General features: G+C 37.9%; 1 protein-coding gene across 12 annotated transcripts in view; it reads right to left on the minus strand.

Annotated features, from left to right (window-relative positions):
• Positions 1-25,265, minus strand: part of LOC105201229 (disks large 1 tumor suppressor protein) — a 393,240-nt gene that overhangs the window by 66,455 nt on the left and 301,520 nt on the right. For 10 of the 12 annotated variants that reach the window (XM_026132840.2, XM_026132839.2, XM_026132835.2 and 7 more), the window contains 4 exons: positions 16,576-16,851; positions 13,974-14,186; positions 10,408-10,573; positions 7,934-8,072 (listed from right to left, as the gene is read on the minus strand). In XM_026132840.2, coding sequence (XP_025988625.2) covers positions 7,934-8,072; positions 10,408-10,573; positions 13,974-14,186; positions 16,576-16,851 — 794 coding nt within the window. The remainder of the gene's footprint in view (positions 1-7,933; positions 8,073-10,407; positions 10,574-13,973; positions 14,187-16,575; positions 16,852-25,265) is intronic. The other 2 variants (XM_026132842.2, XM_026132836.2) reach the window with 1 other exon arrangement.

The raw sequence follows: 25,265 nt of genomic DNA on the forward strand, positions 1-25,265 counted from the left end.
TACTGTAGAATAAAATTTTCAAAGTGTGGATCATGATTCATTGACGGATTTGTCGAAAAATATTTCAGTGATGGAATCAAAACCAAATTTTAAAAGAAATTATAATTATCAAACCTTTTTGTGCACATGAAAATGATTGGCATCGATGTCGATATCAAAACATTATCAACAGAAATAGAAAATAAGTGTGTTCTTCACATATTTAAGTATATCTCATTAGAGAAATAATTTTACAGAATTATATTCAATAACAAATTAAAAGGTACGAGTAACGTGGTATAAATAAAGTAGTATGAATAAATAATCAATTTACCACCCTTTTCGGTGCTTTTTCATATTTTATTAAAACCAGATAAATCAGATGTTTGCTATTTTTAAAAATGGGTTACAGTTCACACAAGTTTGGGAAAGCGTGCTATAGAATCTTTTAAAAACAAACATACGCATTTATCAATAAAAATGCATTAACAATATGAACTAATAATTTTGCATTTTAGATGATAGATTTATCTCAATTTATATACATGAAACATTTCTCAAAAATAATTAAGACAATTAACAATTAAATAAAAACTATCACTGCCTGCACTCCATTACTGTTTCATTTCTGCAAATTCTCTTTCCTTCTTATAAGTAGCAGGTGGAATCTACATCCATGTTAAGTGAAATCTTGTCCCACAATGACTGTAAAGGAGAGGAAAGGGTTCAATATCGCGCTGACTCGGTGTTGTTGATACGTAAGATCTTATTGTCGGGTCGTGAAAATGAACGCCGCTAAACGACGCTGGTCGATCACGGTCGCGCGCAACCGAGAAATTCTCTCTTCTCTCTCTCTCTCTCTCGACGACGACGACGTCTGGCGGCGTCGCGACGACGGCTGAGCCAGCGTTATCACATCGCATGCCGCCGCCACCGTCGCCACAGAAAGACTTATTGGTCTATGTAGACCAACGAGTAAGTACAGCGTTTGCCGGTTACAAGTCATTTCTGCACAAGCACTTCCGGCCGCCAGCTCGTTAACCCTCGACTACCTCGGCAACCAGACCACGAAAAACGACCGTTTCAGCGAAACTCGCGAAAAATCGCGACAGACCGCATCCTTTGACCGATCACAACTATAAGTCTCTTGATACCGATGTCACTTTCTTTCCGCAATCCAATGGACTGTCACTGGATCGATAGGCTGTAATCCAAGCAATCTTTTTTCTATAAATCTCTTGTATTTTCTTTTTTTTTTGCATTTTAACTTTTTCAGGAAATACCCCAATTGATATCCTCCATGTAGAATCAAAAGAAAATTTTCAATATTAATATTTTATTCAATAACGATTAATTGTAATATAACAGATATGCGTAAAATGAATCGAAAATATTTGTCATTTGTAATTTTTGGAATAAATACCTTTATCACGCTTTATTCGCAGAGTTAACTTTCGCTTTTAATCGATACATTACTTCTATTTTTGCATTTGTATTCCATTCGTATTTATTCTTATATTTGTTCATGCGTGCGCTTTATATGGAAAATTCAAAACAGAAAATAACTGGGATGTACGAATGATTTATTTCCTCAATGCAATAAACTGAAGGGAGAGACATTTCTTTCTTGGTTAAACAGTTTAATTCCAAGAAACGTTTATCGTTTAAATTTCTACGAATTAAACGTGTCTCGCAATGCCACGTTTCCTAGACAACGGCTCTCTAGAGATCGTGCCGCAACAAACGATACATTATACAGAATGGTCCGGAATTGGGTCGTGGACTGTAAATTAAACAAACTGTGCAAATGCACCCGTTATGCGGAGCAAGCGCATATTTCGCTGCAGATGGCACGGTTCAAAGGCTCATACCATAGTATTGTGCGTGTTATAGTAACAAATTTATTTTAGTTGCAATGGAAACAAATCTACCGCAAAGAAGGATTAAATAACTTTTTGAACCTACAGTTGATCTAACTAACTGAAAAGTGTGCTATTGTAAAAAATCACTTTTGTAATAATTTTTTGTCACTATATGTATTTTAACAGTGCAATATCAAAATAATAAAATGTAAATTATAGAAAATTATAGAATCAGGAAAATAAACTTTTTCTCTTACGTTATTCCAATAATATAAGTGCAATGTCGAATAAATAAATTGCAAAAATCCATTTATTATCAACGTTTGATTAAAATTACGAATATGGAAATATAGAATGATAACATAGGAATAAAGAAATAATTCTTTTCAACTGTTATCGAGCTTTGCAAATTAGAAGCAGGAAATATTTATTGTTTTCGGAAACATGCGCAGGTAATTGTGCCGGAAAAAGTGTGACAAGAAAATTCGCAGGAATCCAGGAAGTGTCCTGCGAACAATGCAACAATTCTCGGTGTCAGGTTTGTGAGAAAGAGAAAAAAGGACGGATAAAAAAGAAAAGGAAAAATTCGAGGGACTTCCCTGGGAAGCTCGTGGAAAATTTCCGGTTAGTACAGCCATCCCGCCAAATAATATGGGATCATCTCGCACTAGGGAATCCATTATTCTTCAATGCAAAAGCTGCCGCATCCCTGGAAATTGTTCAGCGTAAAAGTATTCTTAATCCTCGCTTTAGTTCACATACTTCCGGCTTCCGATGAGCATCGTCATGCATTGCCGAAGTGCAAAATTTGCGGAGAGCCTATTGAAACGTTAAAATGTCCAGGAATTTAAGAGGAATTATCCGTGTATCGTATGAACGATGCGGCAACGTTACGATTTTACGATAAAATATTATTTATTTGTAAAACAGTGATAAACAGTTTCAAAAGGTAGATTTTTGTTTTATAATACACATAAAATTGTTAAGCAAAAAATAAATTTGGAATAGAATAAAGTACTTAAAATTTCACAAAATAGTGTATAAAATTAAAAAAGTATATAGAAATTAGGAAAAAAGGGAAACAAAAAATATATAATATAAATGAAAATAAAGAAATAAATATTATAAAAAAGGAGAAAATATAAAGTATTGAAGCAAAACTAATTTAAAAATAACAAAATTGATGATCAAATTTGTTCTGACTAAATCATAACTAAAATTATATATTTATTAGAATAAAAAAATTTAAAAAAAATGTAAAAAAGTTTAAAAAATCTTTTCTGAATGTTTACAATCTCTTTTCATAATAATAATCATTTATTCCTGCATTAAAAGAATGCAATTCTTCCACCTAATTTATGAAGCTTTCACATTCGTACAGTAGGTATTTCCGGTTGAATGCAAAATTGTCGAGGAAATTTTTCATGTCATCCTTCTCGCACCTAGGATACTATTGTTCACGGGAATACGATGAGTTCTTTACCCTTGGACCGGACATCTCCGTCCAGGACGTCCGACGGGACAAGAGCCACAGAAGAAATTAAATTTGCCCTGTCGCACGAGAGTGCGACACAATGAGCCGGATGAAGGAGGTCTATGTTGACCATCAAAAGCTAGCCGAGCGAAGTGCTCGTGATAAGTCGCAATGCATCGCGTACTCGGGAGTCGCCAAATAAAATAACATGGTAATTCCGAAGAGTAGTGACAGAAGTTTTTCTCTTCGTGAAAAAAGAAAGTCTAGCTTTTCTCAGAAAGTTACGAGCTTGTTGACAACACGCTAATACATGGCGATGAATAAATCGTCAATTATTAATTCGAAATTACAGAATTTAATAGGTGTTTATTCTGCTTTTCTCTCAAGTCGATTCTTGATCATTTAGAATTCTAATCTTTATTGCTCAGTCATCTTAAATTGTAATTGTAGTAAATTTTTTGCTGATAAGAGAAGGTAAACAATATTGCAACGACGAGAATTCGGTAGTATTTGGTGAGGATGCAGTGGGACGCATTCGGATCGATGCGGAGAGGCTGCCGCATCACGTAAGCGAGATTGGTCGGATCCGGTAGCTCGTTCGTGACCCGGGCCAGCTGCGACCTTGGCCCGTATTTCGGAGATGCAGCTGCGCGCGTGGCGCTACATGCACAGTCGAATGTGTCGACCCGTATGCATACATGATTGCGAGTTACATTGCTACGGAGTACAGCGATAGTGGTATCATTTGCATCGAGAAAATCGTAATTAATGAAAAATTTAAAGAATCGAGTGAATTTCTAAATTAATCTTTTTAAACAAGCGTGGCACAAATCTCCTTTAAATTGCGAGGATTTATAATCGCTGTATACCGGAAATGTACGGCCGGAAATGTAGAGAAGAAATACGAGAAAATTCTAGTCATCAACAAATTATATTGAAGCTTCGAATATATGTAACTTAGGCAACGACTCAGAGTGCGCATTCTCGGACACGCTCGAGTAATTAAAAACGCGCATTTGCGAACGTGTCGCGAGCATCCGTCGCGACACGGAGCACCGCGCAACAAAAATGCATCTACATTTTGCGGCGCGTTCGGCGTGGTCGGCAGGGTATCGACGAGACGTGTCCGACGAACCATGCGAATGAAAAAGCGAACAAGAAATTTACTCGGGGAAAACTTTTCGAACCGCAACGCGTACACGTCAAACGAAGCCGTGGAAAACAAAGACGAGTCTGCCAATCAACGCCCAGAATTGTTTCAATCAAACGAGATAAAAATTACAGCCCGCCGAGTACGGGAGAGCTGTGTTTCTTTCGTATTTCCCTCTTCGGTGTGCGCAGGCAAATTTTTTTTTCCCCCGAAACGCAAGGCGCGACTTAAAATTCGCTGCCTCGAAATGACAGGATAGAAGAAGAAACAGATAGATGTTTTTTTTTAGCGATAGAATGTTGATTAAGTTTAATTGACGTGTGACAGTTCAAAGTGCGTTTATTTGCAATTTTTAATCAATGACCATGTGTACAACAAAATAAAAATATGCAGAAATGGAATAAAAGATTTTTTATTAATCTTAAATTCGCGTATAATTTCGACGCAATTTTATATTATTTATATGTTTACATTTATGTACATTTAAATATATATATTTAAGTTTATATATATTTAAACACATCTATATATTTAAATTGGGCCAATCTCTCTCTCGCCTTTCCAGTCTTGTTATTTGAGGTTAAATAAATGCGACGGATATAACAGTGAATGCTTTGATCTTCCTTTCTTTGATTAATCGCGCACTAAACTGGGTTATCACAGAATCATTAATTAGTAAATGAAAGAAAAAGAAAAAAACGTTGAATATGATTTGAATGGATAGTGTGTTTGAAAAATAACGCGAACGGCAAAGTTTATACGTGGTTATAACGGAAAACTGAATAAATGGACAGCGGATCCGAACAGATGCGTGAAACTTTTGCGGCGGCTGGTCGGCTTAATGAAATATTCCATTCATGATAATGTTTAACTGCAGAATGACTTCCAGCAGCCAGAATAGTAATTAAGAGTTCAAATATATATTGTAGTTATACCTTGCGCGCTACTTTGAAATCTCTTTGTCTCAATCGAAGTTAAATTTTCTATCGGACAAAAATTCCACTTTCATCAGTGAGATTGTTTGAGCAACAAACAGAATTAATAAAACATTAGATTAGACTGCATTTATATGCGTCACAAAAACATTCAAAGGTGTGCACGATGTTTCTTCTTGAAACATTCAACAAAGATACACGATGTTTTTGAAACCTTTGCGATTAATTTAATACACTATGTTACACTATCTTAAAATAAAGAACTGCTTTGAATCGATTGCAAAAATAAGAAAAAAAAACGTGTATAAAAATTTCTTGTGTAAAAATATAATAGAAAATTATGCACACAGAAAGAACGATTTTGTTCAAGTAAAAATTTAGCTGAATACATATTTGAAAATAATTCTATTCTGACTATCAAAATAATCATGTTCAAGCATGATAAGCAATGCTATTACACAAAAAGCTTTGACATTTTAACAACCTTGAGCGTTCTACATAATTATTTTGGTGGTCCAATAAAATTATTTTAGATCTGTATTTAGTAAAATTTTTAGATACTTTAGCAAAAATGTAACTTTTATATAAAATGTTTTCTTTTTATAAAATGTTTTAAGAAAGAATTTCTGATGCAATTTAAATTTTTCGAGATTTGTCTATTTTTAAGATTATATCTTCATAATTCAGTCACAAATATAAGTTCTAACAAAATCTAAAGGACGATGGATAAAATGGGACAAAGACCCAAAAAGTATAATAAAAGTTAATCTTGCGTTTTTTTTTGGTTGCTGAATACAATGATAGTATTTTTACCTAAATCTGTGAAAAAGTGATCAAATTTAATCTTAAAGAAAACACTTTTAATAATAAATCGATTAATGGCGATTTTGTTCCAATTATTTAATTACTTGTATTATAGTATAGTTTCATAACATTTTTCAATGAAAACCAAGAACACTCTTAAAAATAAAACACTTTAGAACGATAAATCTAATAAACGCCTACTACTCGGCGGCGACTAAGCTCCACCCACGCCCAGGGGAGCTTTAAATTTTTATCCAGTCTATCATTTCTGAAACTTTTATTTTCAAGTGTTTCGGTAAAAAAAGTTATAAAATTTTACTATAGTTCAAGTAATTAAATAATTAATTCAAACACCATCGTCTTTAACCATATTACTAGTAAAAAAATGATTCCTTTAAAGCAAATGTTGATTATTTTCTCACAGATTTTGATGAATAAAAATGTATTCAGCAACTCAAAAAATACAAGATTATGTATAATTTACGTTACACTTCTTGGACCAAAATCAGTTTATTTTATTCATTGTCCTTTATTATAGAATATATGATTTTATAAATGTTTGGTAACCTATTCTTAGAATTTTATTTATGAAAAAATGTTATTAATTACTCAAACAACTATTGACGTCTGGATATTTTTATAGAGATAATCGATAATATATCACATCAAGAATTTGTTTTCAAAGGTTTCATGTCATACATAGAACATAATAATAGTTACGCTAGCTTTTGTTATTTTGCTATTATATTAAAATTAAGTAAATAGACCTGTACAATTAATTTCTATATTAACTAAAAGTCATAAAAAATTAAAACAAAACGATATAAAAAGATGAATTGAATAAGATTAAAAAGAATTTGAAATTGGCACGCAAAGAAATAACTAAAATTCAGAATGCAATAAAAGATTTCGACAGATAATTCGACATCAGTCCAAGTTAGTTTCCGCTCCATCTAATCCTCTATTCCGCTCGCGCGATGTTCAGTGACGACCTTAACCCGGACAGTCCCGGGTACACGGTAATGTTGGAGCCTCATGCGCGCAGTAGTATTCAAGAGGGGTTAACAACGAACGGACAGGTCAATAGGAGGAGCTGAACTGGCGTGAGTAAGCCTCCAGCAGAGGTACATAATGTGTCCGGACCAATCCCACCTCGATGGCATAGTCGGGCCAATTCGATAAGCCCCTAATCCATCGGCAATTAGCTCGTGCGCTCGGCCCTACCGCAAGCTCTTTACCCTCCACCGATTCGCGTTGCCCGTCTACCCCTCGGAAACATTCGCCCGATACAGTTTATCCGTTTCACTCGGTTTACTTTTGAAATTAGTACCACGTTTTGCACGATTGGACAACGGATCAGTTCGATAAATCGCCGACGAGAAACACGAGACAAATGACCTATTTCTTCAGCGCATTTGCGTTTTTGAGTTTGCACACTCGCGTTATTATCGAGAAAATAGAATATAAAGCGAGCCGCTCGTGTAACTTGCAACGCGGCATTAAATGAAATCACGTACGAACGGATTGTGAGAGGGGGCGAGCTCGGTGCATCCCGAAAGTATCGGACGTGACCGGCGAACGAGCTCTGTTTTACGTTCGCAAGAGAGAAACGGTGCGGCAGATACGCCGCACCGCAATCTTCGTAAAAGGACTGCTAGATGCTGACCAAAAGAGGCCGGCTCACGTGGAATCTCATAAAAAATAATAAAGAGAAGAGAGAGGGACTCACCGTGAGACATCCTCCTGGGAAACTGCCCGCGGTGTTCCGGTGCCGTGCAGAGCCAGAGAGGACGCGTGGCGTGATTCTTGCGAGTATGGTACCGCCGCAGTGTTGTTTTCCATTGCGGACACGGACCCGTTTTGCTTACCTGTCAAACGAAAAGAATTTCAGGACATCATTAGTACATGAGCAGAAAATCGTCAACAGATTCCGTCGGTTGTTTCCTATTTCTAACAGTACATACAATACTTCGTTGTATTTAACGAATTTGTCCGATAAACATTTGCCGACACACACTCTGACATTGTCTCTACTTCCACAATAGATAAAATAATTTTTATCATTAATAATTAGCTTGAGATTATATCTCTAAGGACAAACAAATAGCGTATTTAAGATAAAATATAAATATAGAAGTAAATATTAACATATTGAAACATGTAAACAAGCAAAACAAAAGGTAAACATAATCATAGATAGCATTGACAAATTAATAAAAGATAACAGTTTTATTTCTTGGCGTAAACAATATAAAATAATTACAAAAAATTTTTTTATTAATTTTAGATGTACTTAAATAACTACGATTTAGACAATAGAGAGTTTGAAATTCAAAAAATAAGCGCTTTTGATCAAAATCCTTTCTTTTACATTTTTCCTGTATGTGTGTGTGTGTGTGTGTGTGTGTGTGTGTGTATTTTTTTAGCGATAAAATATTATTTATTATTATTGTTATTTACGACGCTGTATTGTACGTTGAAATGTTATTTATCCTCTTCCTGCAAGTATTGCGGGGTGATAAATAAAAAATAGATAGCACATTGAGATACAAAATAGTAGGGATCTCCATTTGAAACGGACTTGTTTATTCGCGTCGAGGTGGCTTCTCCGAGAAACTCCCGGTTCTGCGCCTGGAGATTAAAGCAAATATTCGGATAATCCCGCGGGGCACCGATATGCCGTAGCATTAAAGGGGCAATTTGAATTCAGTCGGCATGAAACCGCCGCCGTCGAGCCGGCTTTTTCCCGCTCACATTGAGCTTGGGTGAACTATAGCGTTTGTACTCCGCTGGTTTTTCCCGGTTTGTAGAAAAATAAATACGAAGATATTACTGCGGGATGAAGATACGACGCGCACACCGCGATATCTTTAATATCTCGAGAAGCGATCTTTCATCTTTCGCGTAACAATAAAGAGAAACGTTACTGTCTTATAATAACAATTTAATCAACCTCTCTACATTCGTTCATTAATTTTACAAATACTTAAAGTAACTTCATTAATTAATGAGAAAGAAAGAGAGAGAAAAAGAGAGAGAGAGAGAGAGAGAGAGAGAGATCGAAGAGATCTCTCCACTTCTCCGGCATCGTCCTTTCCCCGCGGGAAACGGAATTTTAACGTCACTCTCGAGATTTCCCTGATCGAATGTTTTCGATGCGCGATGCGCTGCCGCATTCGTAGCACATCACGCGATAAACGGAAAAGAGAGATACGACTGCTCGCGTGCATTTCGGGCTAGATTTTACGAGTACCGTTTTATGAGACTGATGAATAAGTTACGGCCCGATATCGTCAGTAAAAGTCCGGCTCTGACGGAGAAGATCCGCGGATCAAAAATTCATTTCCGCACCGCGACGCGCGGAAATCGCGGGGATTCGTCCGCGTTTATTTCCAGCCAGCAGCGGAGGGGAGCCACAATTGATTTGAATTTCAACACGTTGCGCAGACGGCTTTGAATAATTAATAGGATGCCGTAATTATTATTTCGATCGAGATCTCGTGATGGAAAAGTGGCGGCGAAAAATACGGTTAGGTGCGACGACACTTCACGCGGAGAGTCGGTTATTAAAACGCGCACTCGCGGCTCGGAATCTTCCTCGGGGCCGTCCTCGTCGCGTAAATCACGGACGATGAAATAAAATCACAGATTTCACGCTGTGATTTTATTTCGTCGCTTGTGATAGATAGTCAACGAGATTGTCTTTGCGTTTTTTTGTTTTTATGTATTGCGCCAAACGCTCCGTTTCGAATGTACAGTCTAAAATTGTTATTTGAAAAATTTCAACTTTTTAATAATACAAGTATCTTGGAAAATATAAATTGGAACAATATATTTTATCTCTGAAATCTATTTGATGTGACCCAAAATGCAATTAAATTTTAATCTGGGAGTAGTCACCTGTTTTTACACTCCAGTAATGAAAAAATAAAACTCAATGCAGTGTAGTTTTTCATTACTGATCGAAAATTCGTATCAATTTTTTTTTATTTGTCCTTACTTTTTTAAAAAAATATTGAGTATAAATTTATATAAACAACAAATAAACTTTAAAATAAATAATCGTTTACACACAAAAAAAAACTAAGTGACTATTCTCTTAAATTAGATTCTAATTGTGAAATTATTACCTATTATTAATTTGTTCGTAGCAATTTTGTTTACGCAGTTTAGGCAGAAAATTAAGGAAATCTGATAACTTACGTGGCTGAGGTGAGAGAGAATTGTCCGTCGCTATTGGAGGAAGAGGTGGCGGGGGCATGATACCACTTTCCGTCTTTGAAACTAAAAGTACGACGCGATCTTGGGTCGCTTTCAGGGTCGCCACTGCCTCTTCATGTGTCACATTCTCCAGATTTTTATCGCCCTGCTGGAATCAATACAAATTTTTCTTTGATCGCTCGTATTTAATAAAAATTTCTCGCTGACGATCAAAAACAATTTGAATCGTTGCTAAAACGTCTATTTCTTTGCAAATTCAAATTCAATACATTATGTCGTCGCTAATACAAAATGAAGATTTAGAAACTGTCTGTTATAACTGCCCAAGCATAAAATTGCAGCGCGAAATGTCAAACAAGATACATTTTTATGGTTATTTCGCCTCAACATTAATTCATTCTTTACGCAGATATTACTCTTTGAGAAATATCCCACTTCTGTCTTCTGTTTATCAAGCAATCCACTCTCTTTTCTCTCAAGGGAAAAGACTGCTTCTAAGACACGAACTAGGCATAGTCGCGTGGCGCACACAAACGATTCAATCACGATGTCACGAATCTTCGATAATTGATTTTCTCCCATTCAATTTCCCCTGTCAACCGTGGTCTTCACCCATCTCCTTCCGTTCCCTCTCTTGTTCATCTACTACGATTGTCTTCCTTAAGGCACTAAGAGGCAATCGGTCGCTCGTGATTATTAAACTGACGCGCAAAGACTAGCACGGAAACTACAGTACGGCACATCCCAGTGCGTCCTCAATCCGCTCGTGAATGCTCGCATCACTTTAAATTTTAAATTACACAGCAAATAATAAAAATAATATACTCTATGACAAAATTTAACTTCCATCAGTTCAGAATAATAAAAATTAAAAAATTCGAATAAATATCACATTACAACTATTGAAATTTTGTTTTTCTTTTTTATTTTAATGTATAGTAATAAATAAAATTGTAAATTATTTAATTACATCAATGTAAGTTGCTACAGCGCTCTTCATGAAAAAAACTATATTATATACGAATTACATATCTAGGCGATAATTGAAAAAGTAAGTATAAGGTTCAACGGATTTCATATTTTTAATAAGTGAAGTGAATTCAAACCTCATTTTCCATGAATCGGCGCGGCTAGGAAAAGTAGATTAAAGCGGTTTTCCGAGGCGCCACCAAAGTAATTGATAGCCCTTCCGTCAGCGATATACAGATCCGGTCGACCTTCGCTAGTCTACGATTTTTCGCTTCAGCGATTTCACCACCTTTAAGGCACCCGTCTAGGAGTCGCGCAAAAAAAGCGCCGATTAAAACCGCCGAACGACCAGTTTGATTTATGACTGTCGCCGAAGGATGAAGTGTCGAATGCGAACATGTATGATGGAAAGGCGTTTTCTCTTTCTTTCTTTACATGGCATAAAAGTGTGTTGAAAGGTTTGCTACCTTTCCTGGATGATAGTCGGTAATGAAGCTAATCGAGATTCGAGGATCGATTTTAGTTGCTTCTAAAAGTATCTGTGCATGATTTATTACTTTTTCTTTTATTTTTCACAAATTAAGATGTCGATATAATAAGTAAGCGAAAGAATGAGGCATTAAAATCGTAAGACAAAATTATCTTTAGCAATGCTAAAATAAAGAATTTAAAAAAATATTATCATCTGACTAAGAAAAAACTAAAAGAATTTTTATACTAAAAGTTTAATCGAATCCGATTTACTCGAGAAAGAAGGGGAAAGAAGAGAAGCGTTTATTATCATTAGTATGCTTTTTAAGGAAGAAACGAAAGGCGGGGAGGAAGAAGGAGAATTTTTTTAATTTAAAATTTTATAATTCGGTGAAAGAAATTCGTGGCACGTTTCTTGGGATTGTCAAAAAAATTTTCGATATTTTTCACAGACCTGTAAGGACTCGTGTCACGAATCCCTTTCATTAGATTATAAAATTTTAAAATTTATAATAAAGAAGGAGGGAGCAAATCGAGACTCAATTAAATTTTCGGCATAGAAATTTACTCGCAATCAGTTGTTTACGACAGTGTCTCGGAACTTTCTTGCCGTTTTATTCTCCCGCGTGGCAAAGTAATTATCGATCGTACGGTAATTAGTTTCGGCGCGCGTAAGCCCGAAGTTTTCGGTAGTAATTATAAAACTCGAAATGGCTCTCTCCCTCTCTCTCTCTCTCTCTCTCTCTCTCCAGACTTATTCGATCGTAGGTGCCACAACTCGGTTTTTTTTTTCACAACAATTTATCCGATCGCAAATTTATTTTCTTCGAAGCGGAAAGCTCTTCTATTTTTGTTTTGAACTGCATTCCGAAATCGATAGAAGATTCATGATAAGGTATTCGGACTTAGGCAGAATGGCAGTTAAAAGTCTTATCTTCATGTATTCTCCATGTTTTTTATAATCTCATAAAACCATGCTATAAATTCCATTTATCGTTACTATAAAATTTTATAAATTATAAGGATGAGATCTTTCGTTTTGAAATTGGCATTTGATTAAACTTTTGGCATAAAAATTTTCGTTTACAATAATGTCCTGAAACTTTTTCACGGTGTACGTTTTATTCGTGTAATACAGGCTGCGGTCCACTTGACGCTGCAAAATGCTTCGTAGCATTTGATTAACCAATCGGAACAAAGAATTTTACTAATCGATCAATCAAAAAAGACTTCAAAGCGTTTGTAATCGATATCAAGTGGACCGTAGCCAAAGTGTAATATTTTATTCCACAACGCACTATACCAATTCTGTGAACAACAATTTAACAAATGACACGTGCGTCATTACGAAGTACTTAATCGGAATAATTTTCACATCGATTGTTATCGCGGGATAGGACCACGATCAATCGCGCATGAGCCTCAAAAAGCGTGATTTATTTCTCTACATTTATCTCTTGAGTTTTTAGAGAAAAAGAGAGATAAAGAAAAAAGGAATATCGTAGAAAAACGGTTCTTTAGTTGTTTTTTATTTATTTTTAGAATAAAAAATGACAATTTTATTTTTCGGTGCCACTTTTCGATTGTAGAAAAACATCTTTTTTTACATGACGTATAGGCGAACTTACAATGCTTCGCCTCGAAACGTTGATCGTGCGATGTAACGTGCAATCCACGTGTCTTATATTTATGTGATAATTCCAAGTTGAAATTTTACTCCTACCTTTGGCCTCAACTTTTACGCCTACTAGACCTTTTACGCTTATCTTGATACTTTAAACACTCCAATAGACCTCTTTTGAACCTATTAACTGTAATAGGGTCTGTGGAGAGTTTCAAGATATTTTGCCGAAAACTTCTTTTGAACTTTAAAGTAGGAAATTTTCCGATAACTACCATTCTGAGACACAAGGTAGGAGCTCAATTCCCATTATAACTTGTTATAATCTTTCAGAATTTACATACGTCCAAAAGCTAAGGTTAAAAGTAGGAAAAAAATTTCGACTCGTGAATTGAGAAAAATCGCAATCGACTAAATCTTTGGCGATCATTTCGACGAAACGATCACGACGCGAAAGACAAACGGCTTGTTATGTATGTTTACTTACCAGAGCGTTCCTGACGGCTACCAATTTATCGCCGACGACGAGGCGACCGTCCACTTGGGCGGCCCCGCCGTCCATGATTTTGGTCACGTAGATTCCATTGTCACCTGGTATATGTTGATTGCCGATACCGCCGGCGATGCTGAAGCCAAGGCCTTTGTTACCCTTGATCAGCTCGATCTCCATCAACTGCGTGTGTTTCCGTCGGCGTACATACTGAAAATCGATGCGCGAACATGACGTTAATTGAGCGTGGGTGGAGGAGGTGAGGGAGAAGGGTCGGACGGTATCGCGGATGACCGATCAACGAGTAAATTCTACAAAGTTCAAATTTTAGACGACGTCGCTTTCATTTGAGAAGCGTTTAAAAAAAAAGAGGGAAGCACCGCGCACTTTTTAATTCCCGGTGTAACAATGAATCTCCACGTAATTAAATGCCCGCCAGATAGCTGATCGGAGAGATATATCCCTTTTCAAACTACTCTCGTTTACTCGGTGAGATTTATAAAGTGGATTTGTTCCCGCTCGGCGCTATTCTCCTTAAAGGGTCGTTTATATCGCTAAGGTGGTTCAGTACGTTAATTAAACTCACGGAAAAAGCACTGACAGATGTTTCGATTGCCGATTGATACGTTTTATCGTGACGCAAACGTTTAAGACATTTATTAAAATTGAAATATGCGAGGCAGATTTTTTTTCTCTTATCTCATTTAAAATTATTGATTTCATAATATTTAAAATAAATATGATAAATGAGAATAATTTAATTTTTAATAAATACATTTAATACGTGTATAAGTCGAGCGTTATTTTGTTTACGTGACTATCTTTAAATTATATCAATTTAGTAAATGTAATAGAATATAACGATTAAATAAAAATACACATTTGATGCAGTAATTCACTTAATTTTGAATTAAATTTAATTGCAAGTCATCCATAAATCGAGATAGCAAATCGCATTTGTTATGACGACCATATTCCTGTCCTAAAGATGCGTTTACGCGCAACGAGGGATAGCTGCGACTTTATGTCAGAATAATATCTAAAATGGTCCGGCCGTAAACGCTTTTATGTCTTCCTCATCGTTATTTCCAACCTGGGAGGGTTAATAACGCGCATGTTGGTTCGAGCGACCTCTCTCGAGTACCTGAAAAATTTCCGGCGGTCATCGAAGAAGTTGTTCTGAAATAATTTACGGGGGCTGACGTTGTCTACGAATTTTTAAAACATCGGAACGTAATTATTAATAATTTTATCGTTTAGAAAAATATTGTTAAGTACACTTAATTAAAGTCTTTATAATAATCAATGTCTTCGATTTTTGCGTATCTAACCGACATCGGTCTTTTCCTCGAAGGAAAAGTAGATACAGCGGCAATACGCCTGGGGACTTTTTTTTGGAAGGTGACATTAACGTATATCCGAGAGGCATATAATGAACGATCCCATCGAAACTTTCCCTCATCCCTCGGTGACTTTGCCAACGGCCACAGGAATCTCGAAAGGCCCGGGTGAGTGATCGTCGCTTCGGGACTTTCCTCAGACATAAGCCGAAGATATTCGACGCGTCTTTATGACAAATATGGAATCCGGGGAAGGCCGTCAATCTCGCCTCGAACTTTCTAGGACTTGAAATGTCGTCGTGAAAAGATCGCACGTACTTCGATGGAAAAAAAGGGGACACGAAAGATTCGAGGTAAACGAACGGAGGACAACGCGTGGCGTAAGAAAACGATTAAAGTTTTATTAATTTAGGATAGACATGTGCTTGACGAATGGTGCCCAAAGTATCGTCTCGATATCTTTTGATATTCGACAAATTGAAATGCATAAAATAAACAGTGATAATATACCGATAACGATACTGCCTAATACACAGTTAATTAAGCACTCGGTTAGAAACTATCGGCAGGTAGCTGAGAAATTGAATATGCATACGTAGGACGAGTTTAACAGCAGAAAGCATACGCATTACACCATTTGCAATTCAATTATTCCCGGCACATTCGTCGCACAATTAAATCTGTGCACTTGAGATGTGCATATGATATGGCATGTGATCATAGTAACAATATGCTGCCATTGCACCCCCCGTATGCGATTCAATTAAATTCGGATTTGGGATTTGCATATGTCAGTTTGTACAGGGTACCATGCGCAGCATCTTTAATGCATCAGTTAACGTTAATCGGTTAGGATTAATTAGTTGCATTTTCCCTCTTGATGTTTTAACCAATATATTTACAGATGAATTCTGATGCTTCGTTTCGATAGATAACGAATCATGAAAATCACATTTCTTTAAATTGATACTTAAAAAAAAAATAGTACCTCATTAATAAGAAGTTATTGTACAATAACTGATATCTTGGACTACATTCGGAAGCATCATCCGAGTGCCCCTATTATTTTATCCTTGCTATCATCGAACGTTAAAGGATAAAATGGGAACACTTCGGGAGATGTTTCTGAACGTAGCTCTTGATAGCGCTTGTACGGGTTGGCAATGCAACAAAGCGATCTATCGCGATAGAGACAAGTAACTTGTAACACGCGTCCGTATCGGTGCATCGAGGCTAGGAGGGTAGAGGGTGTAGCTCACCAGTTTGACGGTGTTGCCGGCTCGCTTGAGCGCGTCTACGGCGGCCGCATGCGGTACGTCGACAACGGACACGTCGTTCACCTGCAGTATCGTGTCGTTGACACGCAGCCGACCGTCCGCAGACGCTGCACCGCCCGGTATGAGCTTAGTGATGTAAATGGCGGTGTCGTTGCCGTAATGGGGATTGTCTGTGCCGCCGGCGATGCTGAAACCTAGGCCCGCCCCGCCCCGCTCCAAAATGATGTCTTCGTAGTCCCATTCGTCGTCGCCGTTCACCTGAAAAGATAAACAAGCGCAATTAGTATTATCTTATTATTCACTCTAGCTATTTATCTATCTTTTCCATACACACACACACACACACACGCGCGCGCGCGCGCGCACGCTCTCTCTCTCTCTCTCTTTCATTTTTATATTTCTTTCACACATGTTCTGCTTAACTTTGTCTTAACTACGCATGTTTGACATTGTCAATCTGTAGTGTTTCTGCACTTGAGAGGATTGCCCACTTCAAAGTGCCTAATAAATAACAAGTGCCTAATAAATCATTCATTCATTCATTCTCTCTCTTCTTCTCTTTTCTAAACATAAAAGTTTTTATTTTTATTTATATTATATCTAGTTTTCCTCTTAAATTGCATTGTATTAATTTCTATTTTTTATTTTTTTCTATTGTGTTTTAATTTGTCCTAGTTGCTTCGTCCTATTATAATTTTTTCTTGCCTATATTTATATATATGTATATTTTTAGATCTAAAACCCTCAATCTCTCTTTTTTTTTTTACAATTTCCTGCATATCTGCAAATACAATGTACACGACATAAATTTGATTCAATTCCGTTTAGGAAGTTTTCAATTTCAAAAACGGAGTTATTAATTAACGAAGGGATAAGTATGAGCATTATGGGGATTGTATAATCGGAATCAAAAGAAACTTCCTGATCTTTGTCGGAAGAAAAAATTTTTATGGTGAGAGTCGAGGGTTAATGACGGTGTCACGAAAGATCGTGCAAAACCTCTAATTGCGCGGGAGATTTAAAGTCCCTGCACGCCATAGGAGGGTTAAGCGGTTAATTGATTCTGAGACCTCACATGAGAGCAGATTAGGTCTCGTGCAATGTCCCGATCGATGGCGGTCAGTTACGCGGGAACAAAGGAGCGTCGTTTAAGCTATCGACACCAGCTGACGCACGCCAGGACACCGAAACGCTATACATATTTCTATATTTTTCACCGGATAATGCATTCTGCTCGTGTCGCGTGCGGCATACGGGATGATGGAAAATGTCTGATAAGCATAAGCCATACGCTTTAATGAAAATTAAAATCATTTTTCTTCATTGACACTCAATTGATCCCGTTAAGTAAAATTCTGACGATATTAATAATTCAAAGGCGATTAGAAATGGGAGACACATTTCGACAAGCAGAATCTCAAAGATGCTTCGTTTATTGACTAATTCCATGCAAACTTTATCTCGTTATAATTTTTCAACGTACGTGAAAAATTCCGAGAGGCGTAGAGTTTGACCAGCAAAGAAGTTCGTTATCGGAGCACGAGCGCACCGAAAGGTCCCATCGTCTAATTAACTTTGAACATCGTTGGCACGTGACATCGTTTTAATATTCTATAACGACAGGATAAGAAGATCGGTCTTAGTATCGACCAATGCCAATAAAATAAGTCAAAATAAGTATAAAGAATTGAAAACGAGATTCTTCCACTACAGACTGAAAAATGAAAAAGAAAATAACATTTAAAAAAATTCTCCGCGTAAGCTTGTAAGCGAGAATATATCGCGAAAAATTTTTTTAATCGTGCACAGCAAATAATACGTGGCTAAAATATTTACAATCGTTTCTCATAAAAAGTCCTCCGTCATACGTACGCGAGTCAATTATCAACCGCGAAAAAAAACTTACGTAGGATTAATGTAATTTCTAAGCGATTGTATGCCTGATGAAATAACAGGGATTTCCTTTAGGAGAGCAGTCACTAAAAGTCCTTCACGTGCGCAATGCAATTATGCATGATCCATTGGAGTGCAAAACCATTTTAATCGGATCAAAAGCCGACTAAGCCGTAGGATAATATGCCAGAGACACGTTCCCGCAGTACGACGCATTGCGTATCCCCGGATGTATCAGCGCGATGCATTCACATTCGTGTACGCGCAATTACGATCACGTTCAAAACAACACGAAATGCCTTAAGCCGAATAATGAAGATTAATAAATTTATCCGACAATGTCGCGGTTGATATCAATAATAATGATCAACGGCAATCACGTAATTATTTCAACCACATTGAACATTTTCTGAGTATCAACAGGTTAAAAGATTCAACCTCACCCGTAGAATTCGTTGTTAAAGACGTTACGCAACTACGAAACGAAAGATGTAACGACATCGATTCTTTCTGAAATCGATGTCAATGTCGTTTACGGTTCGAAGCTATCGGCACAAAGCTATAATAATTTTCAACAATGTTAGAGGCACGCGATAGAGGTTTTTGTAGGATGCATCTGGTTCGATGCAACGTGCAAGGGGTTAAAGACCTCGCGTAGTAAGCAGACCAATCATCATTGTAATTATCCATCCACGTACATGCCATTCCGATCATGTTGCAACACAAACGGATAGTACGGAAGGCGAAAGGATTCGTGCTTCTACATTCTCTCTCTCTCTTCTGTGCGCGAACACGCAAATCGGAATGCACCCCTGGACGCATTCCGATCCTCCTGCACCGTCCGCGCGTATCGAGACAATCCGCCGCGCGCAAATTTGACGCACGCAATGCGATGCCCGATGCATATTGCGGTGATCGCAAATTAATCGCGCTGGAATTATGCTATTCTGTTAAGCCACTCCCTCCCTCTCTTCCGTTCACCGTAAAGTCCGACAGCATTGCTGCAGCAACGAGCTATGCATTCGTCAGCAACGCGTTCGTCGATACGAGTGCAGCCCATCAATGATGCGCAATTATGTCCGCGCGAGAATTAACCGGCGATTAGCGACGCGATTATGCGGTCGCGCTAATTAATCGTATGATGGCGAGGAGCACGCGGATCCACACTTTCACGCACTGCACTGCAAAGCGGTATCAGCTGCGCTTATCGGACTTGTTTGACGACTCGTTACCGCTCTGACAATTAAATGATCCGCGTGTTTCGTGTATTTCGTATGCATAGTGATTCGGATCAATTCAAAAGTTATCGCCTGTAATTTCGTCGGTGTAACTGATTGCTCGTGAATTAATAGAGCAGGGCCCTTTGGAGGATTAAAAAAATCAATTTTTTTTTATTTTATACAAGTACGTACAATTAGAATCAACCCTTAAATTTTTATCAAAAAATTTTTACATATAGTATTTCTTTTTTGATTTTATTTTATTATTTTTCATTATAACAAGTACACTTACTTCTAAGTGTCTGATAGCAATGCATCTATCCAGAAATTTTACAGAAGGTTATTATATGAGCCTGAAATGATACGTAAGTATTAAAAATAAACGAGTAAATTGTACTCAAAACGCATTTTTCTCGAAACTATGGTTTTTCAAACTGGTGACCACGATTTCAAACAAACTAATGAACCGATTGAATTCGCCTTTTGCATACATATTCGAAACACTTCGCTCTATCGTTGGAACTAGCAAAATTAAATTATATTACTGTGTTTATTTTTTTTTACGTTAAACTTCCAAAATTTTTAGAGATTTTTTAAAATTTATTTTTACATGCATAATAATTATTTAAAAAATAGTTTGATTTTAATAATTCTAGTTCTTCCGACGATAACCAAACAACTGTAGATTAAGAATCGTTTTCGATTTGTTGTCTCAGATAAATGAGTGTCGAGATTTTATAGTCACCATGAGACGATGCGCGCTCGGACACGTCGCGCAAACAATGTTATAATTATTACAATTTTCGTTACTTTTACTTGTGAAAATTCTTGACAATAAAATATAGATGAATAAATATGTGCACAAAATTTCAAATTAATCGCTCATATAGTTTCTGTAAAAATATTCATAAAAATAAGCTTTTTTTACCCTTCAAAGGGTCTTGCCCCTTAAAATGGATTCTGTTTATGAAAATAATCTTCATTTTTATGAGTTACATTAACATATGTATATTCTTGTATTATCCCACGTTACTCTCAAATATATTTATAACAAATTCGTAAAACTTGTAACATAACACACTATACAATTCTATAATCTTAATGATATTAATATTGACCTTGTCCTATCATCGGTAGAATTGAGGAATTAAACATTTCCTCTTTGAACTGATTAGAAACGTCATTTCCTTGAGTGTCTCCAAGTAACCGTACAACGGAAGTTGTGATAACGATAAACGAGCGTGTTCCGGAATCGTCAAAGGGTTTACGTTCGCCATAAATCATGAGAAACGCGCGCGCAAGTGTTCAACCAAGTGCATCGTAATCTGAAACCATTTTCGTTAATTACCATTTTCCGGGTCCGGTTGACCACGCTGGCAGTCATTGATCTGCATCATACGCGAACCTTTTCCAGTAATTAATTAAGCTCCTTCCTGCTGGCGTAGAAATTAACAATACTAATTTGTACACCGATTTGCAAGACGCACTTCCGTTCCGCACGATCCGATTATACGTGGCGACGTGTGCCTGTCGCTCGAACTATTCCCGAATAATTTCAATAGCAAGCAGGTGTTGCCTCACTGACGTTTGACTAAGTGATTTATTACCGGCCACGGACAGATTTATGCGTTTTGCATAATTCACGCCGATCATCGCCGATCGCGCTGTCGCTTATACTTCGCGCGCAGCGATGATTTTTGCTTCTTATCGCGGAGATACGGGACGCGGAGATACGGGACTGCGATAAATCCACGTTGTCTTTTACGCGGCGCATGTGCACTGCTAGGCGACGACCAGCAATATCGATATCGTGAATATTACGTTCTTATTGCGAATATAAATTCGCCAATTTGAAAAACAAATCTACCAAGTGGCAGAAACATACGCATTTCCCGCATGACTTCACAATTGTTTCCAGATGAAAAAATTATGTTCACAATAGAGAGAAAACTTCAATTAAATTAACTATTATTATTGTTGTTGTTATTGTTCGACACTAATATATATTAATAATGACAAAGTTAATGCGTGATTCTACAAAACCAATGACACGAATAATATTCGCGCACTCGCGACACGATTATCGCGACGAAGGCGAGCTCTCGGTACCGGCCGAGCGCGCGTTTCTATCTTTCAACAGAACAGTGAGAACGATGCGGTCGCAGGAAAACGCGAAACTGCAGCTTCCGTCGCGCGCCGGACAGCGACGGACAGCGCGAAGCCGAGGAGTAACGTTACTCACCTCCCATTCTCGCGCGGTGGAACGTTACTCGCCCGCGTATACTGTCGCGTCTGCCGCGCCAGTATAGTCATCGCTATTATAATATCGGGAGGAACGCGCGTTTCGCCGCCGGCTATTTCCGACTCCCTGTGAAAATAAACGTCGGCACGCGCCCGGCGCGGATCGCGCGGCCTGCCGCCGAAATTAACCGGCCGACTGGCACGTAGCGGAATTTGATCGATGGATCGCGCGCTTCGTTCGTTGACCGCTCGTAACTTTATGCCATACGTTTCCGTAATTAGGCCGTCGCGAGTAAAATCAGCACGAGCAAAATCGGCCCTGTGGCTTGCGAAATTTACTTAAAATATCTTATGGCACGTACGTGCCATATATATCGACACTTTCTTTCTCTCTCTCTCTTTCGTACGTAAAATGATATTTTTAACCGTCACTAGAATGACGCGACCGCGAAGGGCTGCTTGGTGGGTTCAGAAACTTGGCTCGGTGTACCGTCATCGTGCCCGCGTGTTTCGAATTAACATCTCGCCGTGTCAAAATCGGCTATAATCGGCTATATTCGTCGGCCTTTGTCGGTACGTTGGTTCCGACCGCGGTGGATAAAGATAGCCGCGTTCCGTGGCAAATAGAGCGAATTTCAGGCAACGCCGACCTTGAAAGTAACTGTCGTCCATTGTCTACCTTAATTCTTTGAGAGCATTCAAGTAGAGAGACAAAAGCTTTCTACCTTAAGTCTTTAAGTAAAGTTTGAGAATTCGAGTGCCTTTTTATCAAGATCGAGAAATTGAAGTGTCGAGCCGTCCTCGTCATTTTATAGTCTCGAACGAGATGAGATTAAATACAGGAGAGAATTTTCCTTAATAGAAGATGGGACGAATGACGTCGTGATAAAATCATGCGCGGCAAGATCTCCGGTTGGTCCTCTAGTCCCGGAAGTTTATATGCGGGGTGCCCGTGGCCGCCGATGATTCGGCGAGCACGGCAGGGAGTTTAACGGCGAACAAAATTACTGTCGATTAAATCTGACTTCCCTTCCTCGGCTCCTCTTATTGCTCAAGTAAATGGTGAATTCTCCGAGACGCTAGTGAAACTGCCGTAGTAGTCGAGAGGGATTGTTATTAAGAGGTAGCTGACGTGCGAAATTCCGCATCCTCGTCTGTAATTTACGCTTCATAGACCGCGGAAGAAGAGAGAGAGAGAGAGAGAGAGAGAGAGAGAGAGAGAGAGAGAAAGAGAGAGAAAGAGAGAAAGAAAAAATTCGAAGAAAAAATTACATTAAATGAAAAGGAAGAGAAAGAGAGTGAAAATTTAATTATATAATATAAAATAAAATTATTGATACCATGCAAAATTGTTTCAAGATTTATTTTTAGTAAAAAAAGATACGCACTATTAACACAATAAAAACAGTAATTTTATTTTAAGGACAAAAAACAAAATAAAATATAATTATTATTAATATAAACTATAAATCATATATATTGTAATTGATTAAACATAATTATACGAGCTCCTTTTGTGTAACATGATGTGTAAAATTTATCACTTATAATCAGAGAGTGAAGCAGCGCGCGAAAGTAATACCGGCAGAAAAAAAGACTTGCGCAATCCTTTAAATTTAATACTTCCTTCTCGTTGCGGTAGACGTCTGGCGAATACTATCTGCGTACAAAGGCCGCCAAGGTAACGTAAGTAACGTGCGTGGCTAAAAGGCGAGAGAACCGGGACGTGTTAAGCGGAATTAACGCCGGAGGTAATCCGAGCGCCAAGAAGAGTGTCGTTATGCTGCCTCGTTTTGTTCCGGAAAATCGCAACAAAAAAAAAAACACGTTCTTTCACTCGGTTCTTGAATTCCGAGGTAGCACGCGGAAGTTTTCAAGGAAGGATCTTGCCGGGCGGAAAATCATGTTGGGCATATCGTAAGATTGGTTGCGAAAAATTTGCATACAACTTATGTAAAGTCTGAACGTCGCGCGATTCTGCATGCTAAAAATGTAACAATATTTATACAATATTAGGGAAAACATACAGTGCATAAACTCTCTCTCTCTCTCTCTCTCTATATATATATATATATATATATTCTTCCATCGATCGCCCTTTTCTTATCAACGTTGATTAATTACAATGCTAAAGCGATTGCGAATATTGATGTAACGCATGAGCAATTCACCAGCATATATATCTCGGTGCCGAGAGATTTTTACGGATAACTGAAATCCGACGACAGTAAAATAATTAATTGCACAAACGCGAACCGTCCATAGCTATGACGCTAGCCGGTCGGACCCTCGTTAGCCGGCTACTCGAGGGTGCTGCTAACCGAAAGTTTCACGAGTTCCGTCGCAAATTAAACGGCGCTGTGAAAGCTCCCAGAGTGTGTATTCGAGTATCGAAACTCGGAACTACTCGCGCCGTAAAGTGTATTAGCACAATTGGAACCCCTCCAACTAGCAACTGGCGTTAGATCGACACTGGGATTTGATTCGTGTTTCGCGACTTGCTTGCAAAACTTATACCAGTCGCGATTGGCGCGAACCATGGTCGCTAATTGCTATTCCGTCGTCGTGAGAAAAAGTATGTCGATCCGGTCTGGCGTGCGCGCGGAGCGTCGCGTTATCGTCGCCGTCGTCGTGTCTATGAACATCTCGTCCTGGACTGGTTATTTTGTTCAATTATGAAACAAACCAGACACTGCGGAAGTGCCGTTCACGCTCTGCGCTTCTATGGCGGTGCAGCCGCCGCCGCTGGAATTTTTGGAACCGCGGTCATTCACCCCGCGTACTCGCGACAGCCTTCTTTTCTCGTAACCTCCAATTTAATTTCGCAAAAAAATTATATGGTTTTTCATGGAACTAAACCGGACGCTGGGAGAAAAGTCACAAAATGAGAGAACAAATGTCAAGTTCCGGCTAATCTAATTCACGTTAGAGTTAAACTATATTAAATTATAATAAGCTATTTTATACATTTACACACACACGCACACTTGTTTTTCCGATTAATGTTCATTGATAATATTATGTTTCGTATTCAAGTTTCTATATGACGAATGAATTAAAAAACGCAAACAAATTTGAAACAATTTTGTATGACTATCAGCGATCTTCGTAGATCATTTATTGTATTAAAACGTAAAAGAGAAATTTTACGAGGAACATTTAAAAATCCACGTGAATTTTTGTCACTCGAAGAAAAGCGGTTGAATTAACGATCCGCGGAATAGCGTGATACGGGAGTACTGTACACTCAGCGTGTTATGAAGCACGTTACGGATTAACAGAATCGCTACATTTCCTGGGAAGAATTGCGAAAAAAGT

Source organism: Solenopsis invicta, chromosome 1 (genome assembly GCF_016802725.1).
Source record: "Solenopsis invicta isolate M01_SB chromosome 1, UNIL_Sinv_3.0, whole genome shotgun sequence".
Classification (NCBI taxonomy): domain Eukaryota; kingdom Metazoa; phylum Arthropoda; class Insecta; order Hymenoptera; family Formicidae; genus Solenopsis; species Solenopsis invicta.